Genomic DNA, 16,003 nt, shown 5'->3' with positions numbered 1-16,003 from the left:
TATTTCAGATAATAATGAGGTACTTGTATGGGGATTTGGATCATTAGGGCTGGGACCTAATGTCCAGTCATCCAGCACCCCCCAGGCAATACCCCCCACGTTGTTTGGTCGGAACGAATTAGCACCGGAAAAACTTGTCGTGGACGTTACTTGTGGCATCAACCACTTTGCAGCCAGAACAAGTGTGTATATACTTCATTTATATAGATATGCATTTAAGAAATCACTGTCTAGTTAGTAGAGTATGCAAGGGCATCAAGGATAGTTGGAAATGTGGGATAATTTGCATAATGGGCAAAGGCCTCCGTAGCTATTGACTTATCCCTTGGTGAAATTTACATGCTGGAAAAATGATCATCTTGGGGATGAAAGTGGGCCACTTCAAAGAAGGGGATAAGAGTATTGCAGAAGTACTGTAGATAATTATTATAAATTTAATCAATCCATGACCCACTGGGTAAATTGGGCCACAATAGAAGATCAAACATATAGATAAGTAACTTGATCCGAAGAGTCGTAGTATGTAGAGTTAACAGGCACAGATCATCAGATCAAACAAGAAGCCTCAAGTTTGATCTGATGATCTGCGCCTGTCAACGAAACGTGCTAGCACACATCATCAGTTTCAGAGAATGGTGATATAGATTCAGAAAACCACAGTGTGGTGATCCAGAAAGTCGGATCACGACGTCATGTGATTACGTAAATTCAGCAGTAAAATTGAGTTTTACGCAGTTGGGTATATAATGAAAAGAAATATGTATATAAATTTTTTAAAATTCTAATTACATGATTATAGTCAAAGAATTATGAATCAAAGCATCCTATATTATTTATAGATTCAAGTAAGTACAAATTTTCCAATACTCCCCTCCCCCCATCTTTTTGACCAGTAATATGCCACCGATATTAAAGTTTTCAATTTCCTGGCCAAAGTACTCTGGTTAGCAGTGTGACACATAGGTCTCGCAAGTTTTTCTCTTTCAGATGATTATGAAATGTTCGTATGGGGAAAGAATCAGAAAGGCTGCCTGGGAATTTATATCGCGGAGAGAATGGACCAGACATACCCATTCAGGGTAAGGAACTTCAGCACAACTACCCGTATATAATTCATATATATTTTACAGAAGTCTGAAGCTATTTTATATAAGCTTATTAGGATAGTACATGATCTAACCATTGTTTCCTTCATTAATAAAAGTCATGACTGTTCAGCAAAATGTAAAGTGTTTTGACATTGGTATTTAAACTTTAATTTTTTTGTTTTTTCAAGATTATGGTATATATGTACCCATTATCAAGAATTTTTTTAGAAGGATATTTTACATAAGTACTCATCTAGCGTGATTCAAAATTGCAGTACAAATAGTGGTTTTGATATATATATCTTTAACATATTTACATGTGAATGTGTAAGATTTTTTAAAAAAATATACATTGAAACCAATATTTAATATTACTGGCATATATTAGTGGAAAATATTCTCTGAGTAACAATATATACTAGGGCTTAAGTTCTAAGATATTAAAACTAACAGATGTGTAGATTTGAAGAATTTTCTTCTAAATATCCTTCTTCCATAAGAAATAGTCCCCTATAAATCTTCTTTCCCTATGACTTTGAGAGCAGTTTTAAAATTGAATATTGTATAATGTGCAATATGTTATAAAAATTGAATTGTAATGAATAGTTTTGAAGATAAAGGTTCTGGCCAAACTTTTCCTAAAAGCTTACAAAATGAAAAAGCTTACAAGATGAAAGTGAAAGTTAAAGGTAGAATGGTTTTATTTCAGGTGTCGGTTCCTGCTGAGATCCTGCGAGTGTTTTGTGGGGTGGATCACACAGTGGCCATGTGCAGAGCATTTTCTTGATAGACACTGATTCAGAAGTAACCACATGTTCTTGTTTGTTGACAATTTTGTTTGCATGATTTTATTTGACATTTTAAATGAAGAATATAAACTTTGCTTTGACTTTTTTTTCTATTTCTAAACAAAGATGTTAAACTTTAACAGTAAAATGGTGAGGGTTTCACGGTTACTTCACTTCAGTTGTAAAGATTCTATCTTTTTTGTGTTTTGGCACAAATAAAAGATAAGTTTGCTTCTTATAAATACTTTGTTTGAACTGGTTGCTCCAGCAATTTTTATCTCACTCAAATTAGATGGAATGAAGGAAAAAGTGATCAAAAAAGAAAAGGAGCCCATGATCTTCATTTGTGCCAAATTCAAATACACTAAAACAAATTGCAAATTTGATTTAGAAACTTAAGAAGTTTTATATTTCCGTTTTACATTTTAACAAAAACTTTTCTTGCATGCCACAAATCAAAATATCCCCCTGCTTCTACTAAAAGTAGGGTGTATTGATTTGGGTCTGTCTGTCTAGCTGTCTGTTTGTCTATATTTCAGAGAGAAAAAAAGTCAACCATAACCTTTTATATTTTGGCCTTTAAGACAATATAAGTCTTTTTAAAGTTATTTGTATTTCTGATCTTGACTTTTGTGAATTGAGAGGTTTTAAAGGTCATGGGGAGTTGTGATGTAAAATTTCATTGCAAATTCTCAGATTGATTTTAAGACAGTTTGAAAAAAAAGTGTTAAATAGAATGTATAAAATGTATGATCTCTGACCTTTTGACCTCAAAATTGACGGGGTTCATCTTTAGACCATTGGAAGTTGTGATATTGAATTTTCAAAGCTCAAAGAAAACTAAATTTATCATCTAGACAATGTTTTGCGTAGAGAGCTCTAAGGCTTCTTGCCCTATCATCAAGAAATGAAAATGTTGCACACACAGACAGAAATATAGATGGATGCACAGACCCAAATTAATATCCCCCACTTTCAGTGAAAGAGGGAGACAAAACATATAATGATATAAGTCAGCAAAAATTCAAATGCTGAGTGTATATTTGTTGATCATGACTTTCAAGGTGTATAAAGTAAATAAGGGACATTTTTCATTCATTTCATGATCATTGGGTGTTTTTCATGGGGTGTCAAAAACCAAGGCGCACACGGACACTAAACATAGAAAAAAATTGGAATGGCCTAATTGTATATTGAACAAGTGTCACAACTCTGCAAAATCTGTCAAGATTTTGTGAAAAAGAAAGGGTTTTGCAAATAGATAGTATGGTTTTCTAGAATCCATTCCAACCGATTTTATCTCCCATCTATGATACAATTATGTTCAAAGCATGTAACTTCAGACAATATAGTTTTAACATATATATGCTAACGTAATTTAGATTGGAATTGTTGGATTTGTGACCTCTGATTGGTTACATTATTTATCCTACAGAACTGCACAGAGTGCTCTACTACAGTATGTAATAAATTCAAGTTTAAATGTCAAAATTTACGAGCAGAATGAAAGTAGATATACTCTCAGCTGAAGATCCAAGAGTCAAGTGTTTGAATCCTCTCTTAAATCATTTTTTTGTAAGAATTGTAATCTTAGTATGAAAGAAGTAGGTACATGCTGTAGATTTTAAATCATGTTCCCCAGGGCTAGGGTGGGGCCACAACAAGGAGTCAAAGTTTTACAATGAACTGTTCAGGAAAAAATCTTTGAAAATGTTCCTCTCAAGAATCACTTAGCCAGAAAAGATAAAATATATGTGGAAGCATCCTGGGGTAGTGTAGATTCTAAATTCTTCAAATCATGATCCCCGGGGGTAGGGTGGGGCTGCAATAGAGAGTCAAAGTTTAACAATGAAATATATAGGAAAAATCTTGAAAAATCTTCTTCTCAAGATCCACAGGGCCAGAAAAGATGAAACTTATGTGGAAGCATCCTGGGGTAGTGTAGATTCTTAATTGTTCAAATCATGGTCCCCATTTGTATGGTGATGCAACAAAAAGGTATCAAAGTTTTACAATGAAATATATCGGAAAAATCTTCTTATTAAGAAACAACTAGACCAGAAAAGATTAAACTTATGTGGAAGCATCCTAAGATAGCGTAGATTCTAAACTGTTGAAATCATGGTCCCCAGGGGTAGGGTGGGGCCCCAATGGGGGAATTCTGTTACAAAGACAGGGCCAAATATACTCAAGCAGGTGAGTGTTGTTGCCCAGGGCCTTAAAACTCACAAGCAAACTTTTTCTTTGTATTTTCCAAAGGGAAAAGTATCTCAAGTCTGAAAAAAATTCATCAGATTTGAGAAAATTTGGTAAAGTATCTTACATTGACACTGTCTTGTGGCCTTCTTTTACGACTCTGATTTATCAAAATCAAAGCTTGGGTTTTATAGATTTTAAGTTCATTAAATATTTTTTGTTTTCCCATTTTCCATGTACTAGGTAAACTCTCTGTCTAATTATATATTAGTATGATTAGAGTTGATAAAACATGCTAATCATGAACTAGCCAATTTTGCTGTATTATAAGCATATAATGATCATTTTGAAACTTTGAGGAATGAGGATCACTCTGCTGTAAGCAACTGTTCATCAGAAGTGTGTTCTCTGTTTCTTATGTCCTATGCAGGAATTCTCTTCTTTGTAAAAACATTAAAACACTGAAGGTGATTTGCATATTTTTATTACACCACTTAGTACATTTAATCACTGACAATTAATGATAAGAAATAGACTAACCCTATAATAAACATCAAATTAAATAAGATATATACGAGGATCTTAATTAATTAGAAAGTAGATTGGCAGTTCAAGAACTACTTTCATTTTACACAAACACCTGTAATTGGAAAACAAAGAATTAAATCAATTTCTTGCATTAAACTATTACATATCATTAGCTGATATTGAAATAATTCAAATAAAAACACATTATATTTTTTACATGCTCTTTTTCTGGGCAAAATGATGTCTTTTATCCCTGCCGATAAAGGATTCCCAATTCAGAGATGGCAAGAGTTTTTGGAATGTAGTTTTCATTAATTCTGAGCAACTTCATATAATAATGGTGGGAATCCAGAAGATAAAAATTGAAGAGCTAAATTAAGATGATGATTTATTATGGAATATTTTAGATAATGACCATGTGTTGGTTAAGATGTGTCCCACTTTCGGGGAAGGTGTGTGATGCTAAAGAATTGTGAATTAAGATGTGTAATTAAAAATTTAATTACCATAAGGGGTAACATAATAAATAGATGAAAAATGTTTGGATGAGTGAAATAAATAACACTTAATGACTGTGCATAAAACACTAGAATATATTCCATGCTAAAAGATACAATTAAAATTTTAAAAAATACATATTTTTACTTCTTTTTAAATATTTGTAACTTTGAAATTCTAGACTTCAAACAGCCAAATTAATCTGCACAGCTGTTAAAAAGAACAGCTGATCTTGTGAAAATTATACATTTCAAAAATCTCTTTTTAGGTGGACTTTAAAATGTTCCTCAATTTAAAATATCATTAAAGTAATTAAAATGCATATCAATTCAATTTTGAATTGTCTCTGGCAATGATCTGCTAATAGAGGTAGCCATTGTGAAGAGTGACCATCTTAAGGGAGATAACTCTATCTGCTCTCATATATTTCTTAGGCTTTGCTGTACATGAAATCAAGGCGAGTGATTGAAAACGCTAACGATAATCAGCTACTGAGGTAGACGCTGGCTAATATAGTAAAAAAAAAATGTGACTATAAATGTCAATGCCCACGTAAAGTGTTACTTATATGTATGTACAAGTTATTGCTGAATTACACAAAAAATCCTCCACTGAGGGTAAATGATAAAATACACATACACTATAGAACTATAAATAACACACAGCTGGATTTAAAAAAAATACTATACACACTGTATTACTACTAGTATTGCTGGATTATATAGAAAAATTGTATGTACAATAAAAATGACAGAAATGGTCGACATTTTATAAATAAACATATATATCTGAACTGACATCAAAACTACACTGATTTAAACATTTAATTACAGTAAAAAAATTAGTACAATTGCAAACAGTGAAAATTCACGTAATTATAGATACAGTACTCTATATCTAGTTAATAGAGGGTGGGTGGGGTGGGATAGGGGTGTGTTAAGGATACCTAGTGGATAAAAGGGGGGTGGGGTGTGTTAAGGAAACCTAGTGGACAAAAAGGGGTGGGGATGGGGGGTTGTAGAGGAGTCCTCGTGGCAAGAGCATCATAAAATCAAAGCACACAATATTTATCCCTGAGTTATACTTTTATGAAACTTAAATTACAAAAGATTACATGATCCTTATTGCACAGTGAAGTGGTGATTCTAGTTATGGTGATGTTGTAAAAAAAAAAAAAAAAAAAAAACAGTCGGAACCATGTGGAAATATCAAAGATTTCAACAGACAACGTATAAGTTAAAAATTCAATAAGACCAATGTTACCAGTATATACTAAAAACATATAACAATAAACAAGAAAGAGCACAATTTGTGCAGATTTAAATTAAGCACATTTTTAAATTGAGCACCTTTCTGACTGAAAAATATAAACAGATAAAACTTGCAAACAATTTTTTTTCAACAGGCCTGTAAACTTTTATAAATAATGGTGATGTAAAGCTATCAACCAGCCAAGTTACTGGGGGTTAATCTTGAGAAGGAATGTATTTTAATAAAAAGTTATAATATGAAAAAAAAATTTAAATACTGACTTAAAACAAAATTTGACCCATGCATTTTCTAAATATGTTAAGTATAAATTTGTAACTAATTAGTGTATGTAGCTTACTTTTGTAACTAATTAGTGTATGAAGCTTACTTTTTTAGGACTAATGGTTCTCCCTTTAAATAATATTTAATAAAATGACTAGTTTTTTTTCCATGAAAAACCGGGATTAATTTCTGTATTTAAAAATTAGCATGTTTGGACAAAAAAACCTCAAGCAAAGCACTAAAAGCCAGCACCTGCCAACAAAATACTACCACAAGGTGCATCTGGTCCCAAAACCAAAGTCAAATAACGGTTAAAAAAAAGCATCATTAACAAATCATTAAAATCAAGAAAGTGAAAAAAATACTTAGCAGAAATAGCACTAATGATTATAGTCCATATGCTGTTTCTACTCAACTCATCCTTGAGTTATAAATCTTATAATTTATTGCTTTGAATGTGGAGAATTGTTTAGTTGTGGGCTTCCCTGGCGATGTGGAGAAAAAATTCCACCTTATCGTGCCCATGGTAACCACACATGTTACATTTGAATGGATTCTTGTAACCATGGTAACCCATGTGCATTGTGTACATGACACAATCTCTAAATGCGATCTCACAGTAAGGGCATTCATACTTGGCACTTTTGTGTCCATTTTTGTCCCTTGGTGTACTAGTTGTGAAGAGATGCATGTCTTGTGAGACAGGGAATTGTTTATTATCTTCACTCCTGTAGTGGCCGTTGGAGGTTGCCGTGGTAACGGGTGGGGGGACAGGTGCCCCTGTGGTGTCCTGGATGATCTTCCAGGCCAGCTCCGTCCCTCTTCTGACAGCCTGAGGAACGTTCTCAGACAAATTACTCATCTCCTCAATGAACTCTTTGGGATCAATTTGTTCTTCACTTGCATCCACTTTATCCTTGGACTCATTGGGAAAAGCTGGTTCATTGATTGGTGCAGAAGGACTTCTCTCAAACTGGTCTGTTGGACTTGCATCGGCAGCAGCTGCAAGTTTCCTCATCTGTTCAAACCTCTGAAGGTCTGTCATTGACTCCATCTCTCCCAGTCTCGGCTCTTTGCTCTTTGGTTCTTCATCGTCTCCCTCTTCATTGGTTTCCATGTTGTCGTACTCATTCATTTCATCAATCTGCAGCTCATCTTCCATGTCTTCCATCCCTGAGTTACTTTCCTCTTCCTCCTCTGGGTTGTCCGCCTGTTTCTCCTGCAGTTTCAGACAGAGTGTGTCCAGTTTGAAAGCTTTTCCTTTGCGAGATCTTTTTCTGTTCACCACATTCTCAGCAGTGTTTGAGTTTTCACCACTGGACAGGTTTCCCCCATCATTGGCTGGGTCATCCATGTCATCAGAAGGTGACCTAGAGGATTTTGTGAGGTCAAGTGGACTTTCTCGGAATGGTCTTTCTAGCTGCAGTGTTGGAGCAATTTGGGACTTTTCAATAGGAACCCCTGAACCAAACTTGTTCATCATTTGTTTGATGATGTCTTCACCCTCTGGAGCATCTGCTTCTTTGGGACTAGCTTTGCCATTAAGGTAGGAACTGTAGTTCATTTCTGGCATGCTGTAGTGACTAGTTGGTCTGCTTTCTGGGTTAGGCTTACTGTTTGGTGGTGAGTGATGAGGCCATGAATGGGGACTTGTTTTGGAACTTTCTAGAGTAGGTTGTTCTGTTTTGATATGAAGAGCTGCAGAGGTGGGAATGGATTTCTCAGGTGTAGTTAATTCTCTAAGTGGAGTTACCTGCTGCTGTGAAAGGAAATTCATCTTCCTATTTTGTTCCTCAAGCAAAGCTTCTGATGAAATACCAAAAATGGAAAATAAGTCTGAGTTTTCTGATGCATGTACTTTCATAACATGACGAAGCAGGTCCTGCTGAATATCTGTGGCAAATGAGCAGAGATTGCATTTAAAAGGTGCACCCATGTTCCCTGGCATGAGGGGCCTGAAACCAAATGGTGAGGATGGCATCATTTTATTTTGCCCAAGATGTGAAGGCAGCTTAGCACTGAGTGGTGTTGGTATCATTGGGTGATGGGGTGGAGGCAGTCCGTTTGGTACTTGATTGAGCAGAGGCCAAAATGGAGACATCATCCCAGGACTCAGTGTTGGAGCCATGCCCGGTAGTGAGTGAGGCATCATAAACTGTCCAACAAATGGGTCAAACTTATCCTTTCTTGGACCCCTTGGCCCCCGTGGTGGCCCCCTCTTCTGTAACAGAGACAATCCTGAGGACTCTGCATCTATCCCCTGTGGGAGGCTACCATCTGTATTCAGGACTGTGGCTGGCTTGTGGTTGTATTTCCGCAGATGAAGCTTAAGACTGTGGCAGTACTTGGTGGCGTAAGTGCAGTCCGCACAGCGATATTGGTACACATTGGTGTGGGATTTCATGTGGGAATTAAGCATGGATTTGTTTACACAGGAGTAATTGCACTTGTTGCACTTGAATGGTTTGGATCCAAAATGATTTCGGAGATGATACTCAAGGTGATGTTTGTATTCAGTGACAAACTCACAGCGAGGACACTGCAGAAGTTTCTCCTCCTTGATATGAGATCGAGCATGCTGCCAAAAGTCATTCTACAAAAGAGAAAATGAAATCATTGAAGACAATTTTATTAACTTTTTTCCCTTAAGAATTATGAATTATTTTTGACAATTTTCTTTTTATCCTTTAATGATAAACCTCTAACATCTCAATTGCTCTTTTTTCTGCAAGATCTTACGAAGACTTAAAGTATAGGATGCTTTTCAGTTACCTTGTCAGTGGCAACAAAATCGCACTGCTTGCAGCGAAAAATTTTGGGTCTTCCCATATTGCGTTTGGAACCAAAACCGTCCGGTGACTCCTCTGTGTGAAAATCTTTAATGTGTCGCTTTAGTCGGCCCTCGGTCCGAGACTTGTAATCACAGTGTGGACAGATGTGCTCAAAGTGGCATGTCATATGATCCTCAAAGTCAGAACGAGTAGTTCCTATAAAAGAAATGTCATATGTTACTCAAACTCAAAACCACTTGATCCTGTATGTTACTCAATCTCAAAATTCAGAACTAGTAGTTCATATGTTACTCAAACTCAGAACAAATAGTTCATATGTAACTCAAACTCAGAATAAGTAGTTCATATGTAACTCAAACTCAGAACAAGTATTTCATATGTAACTCAAACTGACAGAACAAGTAGTTCATATGTAACTCAAACTCAGAGCAAGTAGTTCATATGTTACTCAAACTCAGAACAAGTAGTAGTTCAAACTCAGAACAAGTAGTTCATATGTAACTCAAACTCAGAACAAGTATTTCATATGTTACTCAAACTGACAGAACAAGTAGTTCATATGTAACTCAAACTCAGAACAAGTAGTTCATATGTTACTCAAACTGACAGAACAAGTAGTTTATATGTAACTCAAACTCAAAATGAGTAGTACATATGTAACTCAAACTCAGAATAAGTAGTTCATATGTAACTCAAACTCAGAACAAGTAGTTCATATGTAACTCAAACTTAGAATGAGTAAAGCTTCTAGAAAATAAAATTTGTATAAATGCCTCTTAGAGTGAATTATCAACTTTGAAAAATCAAAGTTTGTCTTAAAATTATAAAGGAATAATTTTTTAGCCTGCATTTTGATAAGTAAGAGAGTCCAAAAGACAAGATTCAATTTAATGTGTATTAACACATCTCCAGGGGTAGTAAATTAGAGATCTATTCAGATCACATTTATGTGGACAAGAGTTAGAACCACAATAAATATGTAAATTTTATACAAGGCAACAATAAATTTGGTGAAATATCAACAGTAACAAAGGACCATTTCATAATTTGTTTGTTATGAAGAAAAGTTAAGCCAGGTAAGTTTTGTGGCCTATAGGCCTCTCGTTATTAAAACTTAATAGTTTTTGTATCAAACTTTCCTTTTCTATTTTTATACTGTTTCAGATCATATTTCAGTGATATTTGTTAAGCAGGCCTTTATAACATCTCCACACATGGTGATTTTCCCCATGTGCTGATAGTATAATCTTTTTTTTGAGAACTTAACATTGTACCTTTGATCTTAGTTTATCTCTCTTTATCAGCTGGACTATAAATACATATAGACAAGTGTGTGTCTTTAACAAGAACAAAAAGCCCTAGAAAATTAACTCTGAATTCTGACATTTAAACTTTTTTTTCCATATGATAGTCAGATTTTTTTTATTATTGCTTGAAAATTATTATAAAATAAAAAAAATAGTACATGATATATATATATTAAATATTGAGCGATATACATTATATATTGAGCTTATTTTTCATGTTGTTTTTTCAATTTTGACATTTAGACTTGTACTATTAAGGAACACCAATAACAGAAAATTAATTAATGCTTCACTTCAGAATTAAATTGATGTAGTATCTTGTACATGAAGTACATGCACATGTTTGTGGCAAGAAAATGGATCATTTATAATTACATATTTGATAAAATATCGGCCAGCTCTCAGGGCACCACTTATCTTAAATATTTGATTTTAGATAAACTGTGTCTTAAGTCAACATGAGAGAAGTTTTGTACAGGCAGGTTTTTACAGTAACAAAACACTTGATAATGGACGTGGTCACAAAACAACAGGGCCATAAAAGGTTCCTTCAGCATATATACACCCCTTTTTTGTGTCAACAAAAGACATGGGGTCAACACAGTTATGTGGCACTTTGTTAACCATTTTTAACCCAGCTCAAACACTAAACCTGTAAATCATGCCATCATTAGAAAAAGTTTAAACTCTATAAAAATAAAATCTATTTTATCTAGGGACTCTTAAAAACTATTTTATAAACTTGGCTTTAAATTTTTTTGTTAATGGATTTTTTTTCCCTCCATGATTCCAGATAGTTGTTTACGACTTTTAGAATGTTTTGATATTTGTGGATGGACAAAAGATGAAAATAGATCCTTGGAATTATTTATTTCAGCTTTACAAAGAGCAAGCATGCTGTAATCATTAATATTGCTTGATTTTTAGCCAATTGAAAATCTCATTATGGAAAAAAAAAGAAAAGCAAAATCTTTATATCACTATTAAGCTATTTTAAGTAAATGTTATAATCCGACCGTGTTAAAGAAATTACGTAATAGATAATTGTTTTACATAGAACACTTTTTTTTTCGGCTTACATTTAAAAGCCAACTGCTGCTAATTGGTTTAAACTTTCTTTAAAGTATTTAAAAAAATACCCAAACATAAAAAAAGGACCAGTATGAATTAAAATAAAAGATTTTATGGGACCTGGTAGACCACAAATTAAAATTGTGCTGATGCATTTAAACAATTTATCCTTTATTTAGTTTTTATCCTTTATTTGGTTTTCAGTAAGAGCATTTTATATGTTGCATATGTTGCATAAAAAAAAAGTGTGGGTATTGTTAATTATTTATGTCTGCATAATATTGAATAGGATTATTGTAATATGACAATTAATATTAAATACCAACCAGAGAAGCTACAGAGATGGCAGAAGAAGATTCCCTCCTTATTAGGCTGGTAGGTGATCTGTCCAGTGTTGGGGTCGCGGGTGTAATTAGGCTGACCAGTGTTGGGATTTAGGAATGATGACTCGGAGGAGTTGGAGTTATCGTCATGGAAACTGTCGGATAGGCTGAAGCTCCTCTGTAGGGAGAGATGACCCCGGGGGGTGTCCCCGTCCTGACTCGTCGGAGTTTTGGGAAATCCCACACCAGGGCTTGGATAGCTCCCTCCGAAAGACGACTTAAAATCCTGAAGGTTGGGAGTGTGGTAGCCAGAATAAAATGGCTGTTTGAGATCTGAGGGACTGGGGTTCCTGTTGGGATGGTTCTCCGGCCCTGGGGGTGGCGTGGATCTGTCCGATTTTTCGGGCGTGTGAGGTTCCGAGTTTAAGGGAGAGTCATGTGATTTAGGATGAAAATTGCCTGAGGTGATGGTGCCTGGACTGGGTATTTTTTCGCCAGTATCCGCGGCCTGTGGAGACACAATGTCTTTCCTGTAAGGAAATGAAGAAAGGCTTTTTTATATCTGCTTTTTCTCTATTAATTAAGAACATCCTACACAAACCTTTCTGTAAAGAGTTCATCGTAATTTCTATTGGATAATTTTTTCATTCAGTGAGTCTGTGCATTTTTATTAGTGCTAATAAATTAGGTGTAAACAAGTTGTAATATATAAAAATTATGAATGAACCTTATGTGTTTGAAAAGATTTGACATTTAATTCTAAAGTGAAAATTATTGTAGAATATTATAACATCAAATATACTTATCTTGCTGATATTGAATTAATATTTGTTGTATGGTAATGTAGTTCAGCTACTTAAAAAAATAACTGCATTAGCTACATTGGGAAATTTCTCTCGCATTATGTTTATATTTCAGAAAAACATGATTTAAGTAGTTAAGAGATTTGTTTTTAAGTATAATTAAAATATCTGACAAGTTTTTAAAACCTACATCGAATGAAAAGCATTTCACTGTAAGTGTGAATTCAGTATAAGCTTGTTCATTATAACTGTGTTCTACTGTACTTGCAACTTTTGAAACTGAACACACAATTTAAAGAGATGTAAAAAGAGTTGATTTTAAATAGCACCATTTAAGCTGCTGGTTAATCTCAGATCTTTAATTAACTCAATTATTTTTAAAACTATTCAAAAGTTCTGTTTATAAATACTATGCATAATTCAAGTAACTTTAAAAAATGTATCAGTTGGAAAATTAGAACATAGGAAGAGTTATGCCCCCTACCTGAACACATCCATAATTGATTATCAGTTAATTAATTACATTAACTTAGCCCTTCATCTTGCAGACAGCTTGCATTGTCTCTCTCTCACACTAAACAAAGATATAGATAATACACCAATATTGTCATATATTGTTAACTTTGAACCTGTGGTGGGCATTTTTGCCCTTATGACCATTTTTATCAGGCATTATCATGTTTTTTTCGTGCAGAAAGGACACTCCTTCATCAAAATATGGCGTTTTTCACAGGAGGTCGGGAGTTTCACCATTGTTTTTATCGAGGTGTTATTATCTTTCAAGTATTCATTGTATACACAGTGATAGTATATCTTATAGTTCATCTTTAAATTGGAGAGAAAAAAATCATACACATGTACTGTTAAAAATGTGGAGAGGGAGAGGTTATAAAGGGAACATCAGGCTTTAGCTCTAGTCAGAGTAACTGCTGGGTTGGTGGAATGATCCAGTCTAAATCAACAATTTTTCCTTCCTAATTTTAATATATATTTCATTGGAATTTAAATAACTTGACATTTACGTGTAAATGTATATATCTAGAAATATTAAAAAATTTCCCTCCCCTATTCCTGTAACGTATCTGTATGACCCTAGCACCATTTCATAATCTTATTGCCTAGTGACCTTGACCTTTTAGACATAACCTTAAGTCTAAGAGGTCATGGGCAATTTGAATTTCTTCCAATCAGTGACCCATTAGTTATGACCTGGTCAGGATACTGTGACACCTGACAGACACACAGACAAACAGTCATATAAAACACTGGTATATCTCTTCCCATTCGGAGATACATTACTTAAATGAACCCTTATTTATTGATTTTATTTGTTGTAGTAAAGCAGTCTATGATGTTTCTTGTAAACCACTCATTTGAAAATGAAGTTTTCATATATCAATTTGTATCCCCTTGTTTTTCATTACTATTAGTAGAATTATAATTATTCATTTTATATTTTATACCCAAACTGTAAAGAAGTTTGTTCAATTTCTATTCATGATGTAATCCTAAAAGACAAACATTTTGCATAAGAAATAATTTTAAATGCTATTTGCTAATATGATTTTCCTCTCTACTAATGATGTTTGGAAGATTCAGAAGGCCATTTTATTATTCAGGTTTCTTTGTTAAAAAACAACAACACCTTGATGACAAATTTTAAACAAATCTGGGGAAAACATGTATGCTGATGCACGTAGAAAAGGATAAATAGGGGAGTGGATCCAGGTAATTGGGGGGATACAGAAGAAGAATTGAATGCTAGGCTATCTGAATTTTTTGCGTGGGTTACCAAAGGATTCTTCTATTGAACAGAAGTTAAAAAAGATATTTTGTATTATATGGAAATTTATTGGACCCATGCTAGTCAGTTGTACCATAGTGATTAGGGTCAACCCTGGTTGCACAATGGTATTTCTTAAATTTTGTTTTCATTTAAAATAAATCACCTTCTTAAAGGTGGGTTAACAAGTAACTGAGGTGTTGAGGTTCTAGTTTTCTACATCACCTCTTTCTTTACTTTTTTTTTTTTAAAAGTGGACTGAAATTTTACCATTTATCCTTTGCCTATGCGAGCAGTTGATAAAATTAATTGTCAATAATTGTAAATGTTGAATCAAGTGTAAATGTTACCCCTAAAATAATAACAGTAGTAATGATCGATCAAGTTAAAATTCAGAATCCTTCATAAGAAGTCGACCGGAAATTACTAATTAGATAGTTTTCTATTTGTCTAGGTACATCTTGAATGCAGACAAATAACAGAGAGTGGGGGTGGGAATTTAGCGAAATGTATTAATTATTTTTCCACCAATGTGATAATCTCAGATAAAGTTAGTATATTTTCCTGGAGAGGAAACTAGAAAAATAAAAACACTATCAAAACACCTATAGTGCTAATCAGCTGTCATTTTCTCTTTCGATAAGGATTACAAAAAGAAGAAAGAAAAGTTGGAAGAAGAATTTTGAAATGTCATTACAAAAACAAAAATGGAGGTTGGAAAAAAAGCCTCCCTAGCTTACCTTATTTCTGTTTACAACTTGCAATTTTTCAACAAGTATTATTTTTTAAAGCCTTTCCAAACAGGAATTAAACAATTCATTTCAAAGGTTGCACGCGTACGTCAAATCCCACACTAGAAACCTCCTTAAGAAGGTCACATTGTTTTACAAAAAAAAAAGTGAGGGTTTTTTTTTCATCACTCTCGATTTTTATCATTACGATTGTATACCACAGGTGGATTGTTTTAAAGAGCCTCGTAGCACAGGTCAGAGCAAAAAGTCAGGTGTCCAAAGTGCTTGTCACAACGTGAAACTTATCTTCCGATTCGGCCTCACCTTTTTTTATGACATCTTTACCTCTCTCTTACAAAACATTTTATTTAAGTTCACCCAACCCCTCATAAAAAAAAATCCCTTTCTATTTTTCTCCATGTCAATATGTTATTGAAACTGTTTTTTCAATTGACAAATCTTTTTTTCAATATTTGTGGAAAAGATTTCAGCAGGGACATTCAAAAATTAATGATGTATTTATATTCAATCAGGTTTTTTAATCAATGTACAACAAATGAAA

The 16,003-nt window shown here is 34.0% G+C and overlaps 2 protein-coding genes and 1 long non-coding RNA gene across 5 annotated transcripts in view; 2 read left to right on the top strand and 1 right to left on the bottom strand.

The window, feature by feature from the left end:
• LOC134231161 (RCC1-like G exchanging factor-like protein) overlaps positions 1-1,970 on the top strand; it is a 29,033-nt gene extending 27,063 nt beyond the window's left edge. Inside the window, exons 10-12 of the mRNA XM_062713087.1 lie at positions 9-182; positions 988-1,079; positions 1,798-1,970. Of these exons, the coding sequence (XP_062569071.1) occupies positions 9-182; positions 988-1,079; positions 1,798-1,875 (344 nt within the window). The 3' untranslated portion in view covers positions 1,876-1,970. The remainder of the gene's footprint in view (positions 1-8; positions 183-987; positions 1,080-1,797) is intronic.
• Positions 1,971-6,007: 4,037 nt separating this feature from the next.
• On the top strand, positions 6,008-6,259 carry LOC134231160 (uncharacterized). The gene is made up of 2 exons (XR_009984512.1): positions 6,008-6,062; positions 6,098-6,259. It is a non-coding gene; the product is annotated as an uncharacterized LOC134231160 (long non-coding RNA).
• Positions 6,260-6,272: 13 nt separating this feature from the next.
• The window catches only part of LOC134231159 (protein hunchback-like), a 29,998-nt gene continuing 20,267 nt past the window's right edge, over positions 6,273-16,003 (bottom strand). For 2 of the 3 annotated variants that reach the window (XM_062713084.1, XM_062713085.1), the window contains exons 3-5: positions 12,128-12,654; positions 9,404-9,618; positions 6,273-9,224 (exon numbers count right to left, since the gene is read on the bottom strand). In XM_062713084.1, coding sequence (XP_062569068.1) covers positions 7,101-9,224; positions 9,404-9,618; positions 12,128-12,654 — 2,866 coding nt within the window. In that variant the 3' untranslated portion in view covers positions 6,273-7,100. Of the gene's footprint in view, positions 9,225-9,403; positions 9,619-12,127; positions 12,655-13,411; positions 13,511-16,003 lie in introns of those variants that run through there. The other variant, XM_062713086.1, reaches the window with a different exon arrangement.

Source organism: Saccostrea cucullata, unplaced genomic scaffold (genome assembly GCF_032062105.1).
Source record: "Saccostrea cucullata isolate Sc308-1 unplaced genomic scaffold, CSIRO_AGI_Scuc_v1 ctg645, whole genome shotgun sequence".
NCBI classification, from domain to species: Eukaryota; Metazoa; Mollusca; class Bivalvia; order Ostreida; family Ostreidae; genus Saccostrea; species Saccostrea cuccullata.
The sequence above is the reverse complement of the archived record's forward strand: the minus strand, read 5'-3'. Positions and strand labels throughout refer to the sequence as shown.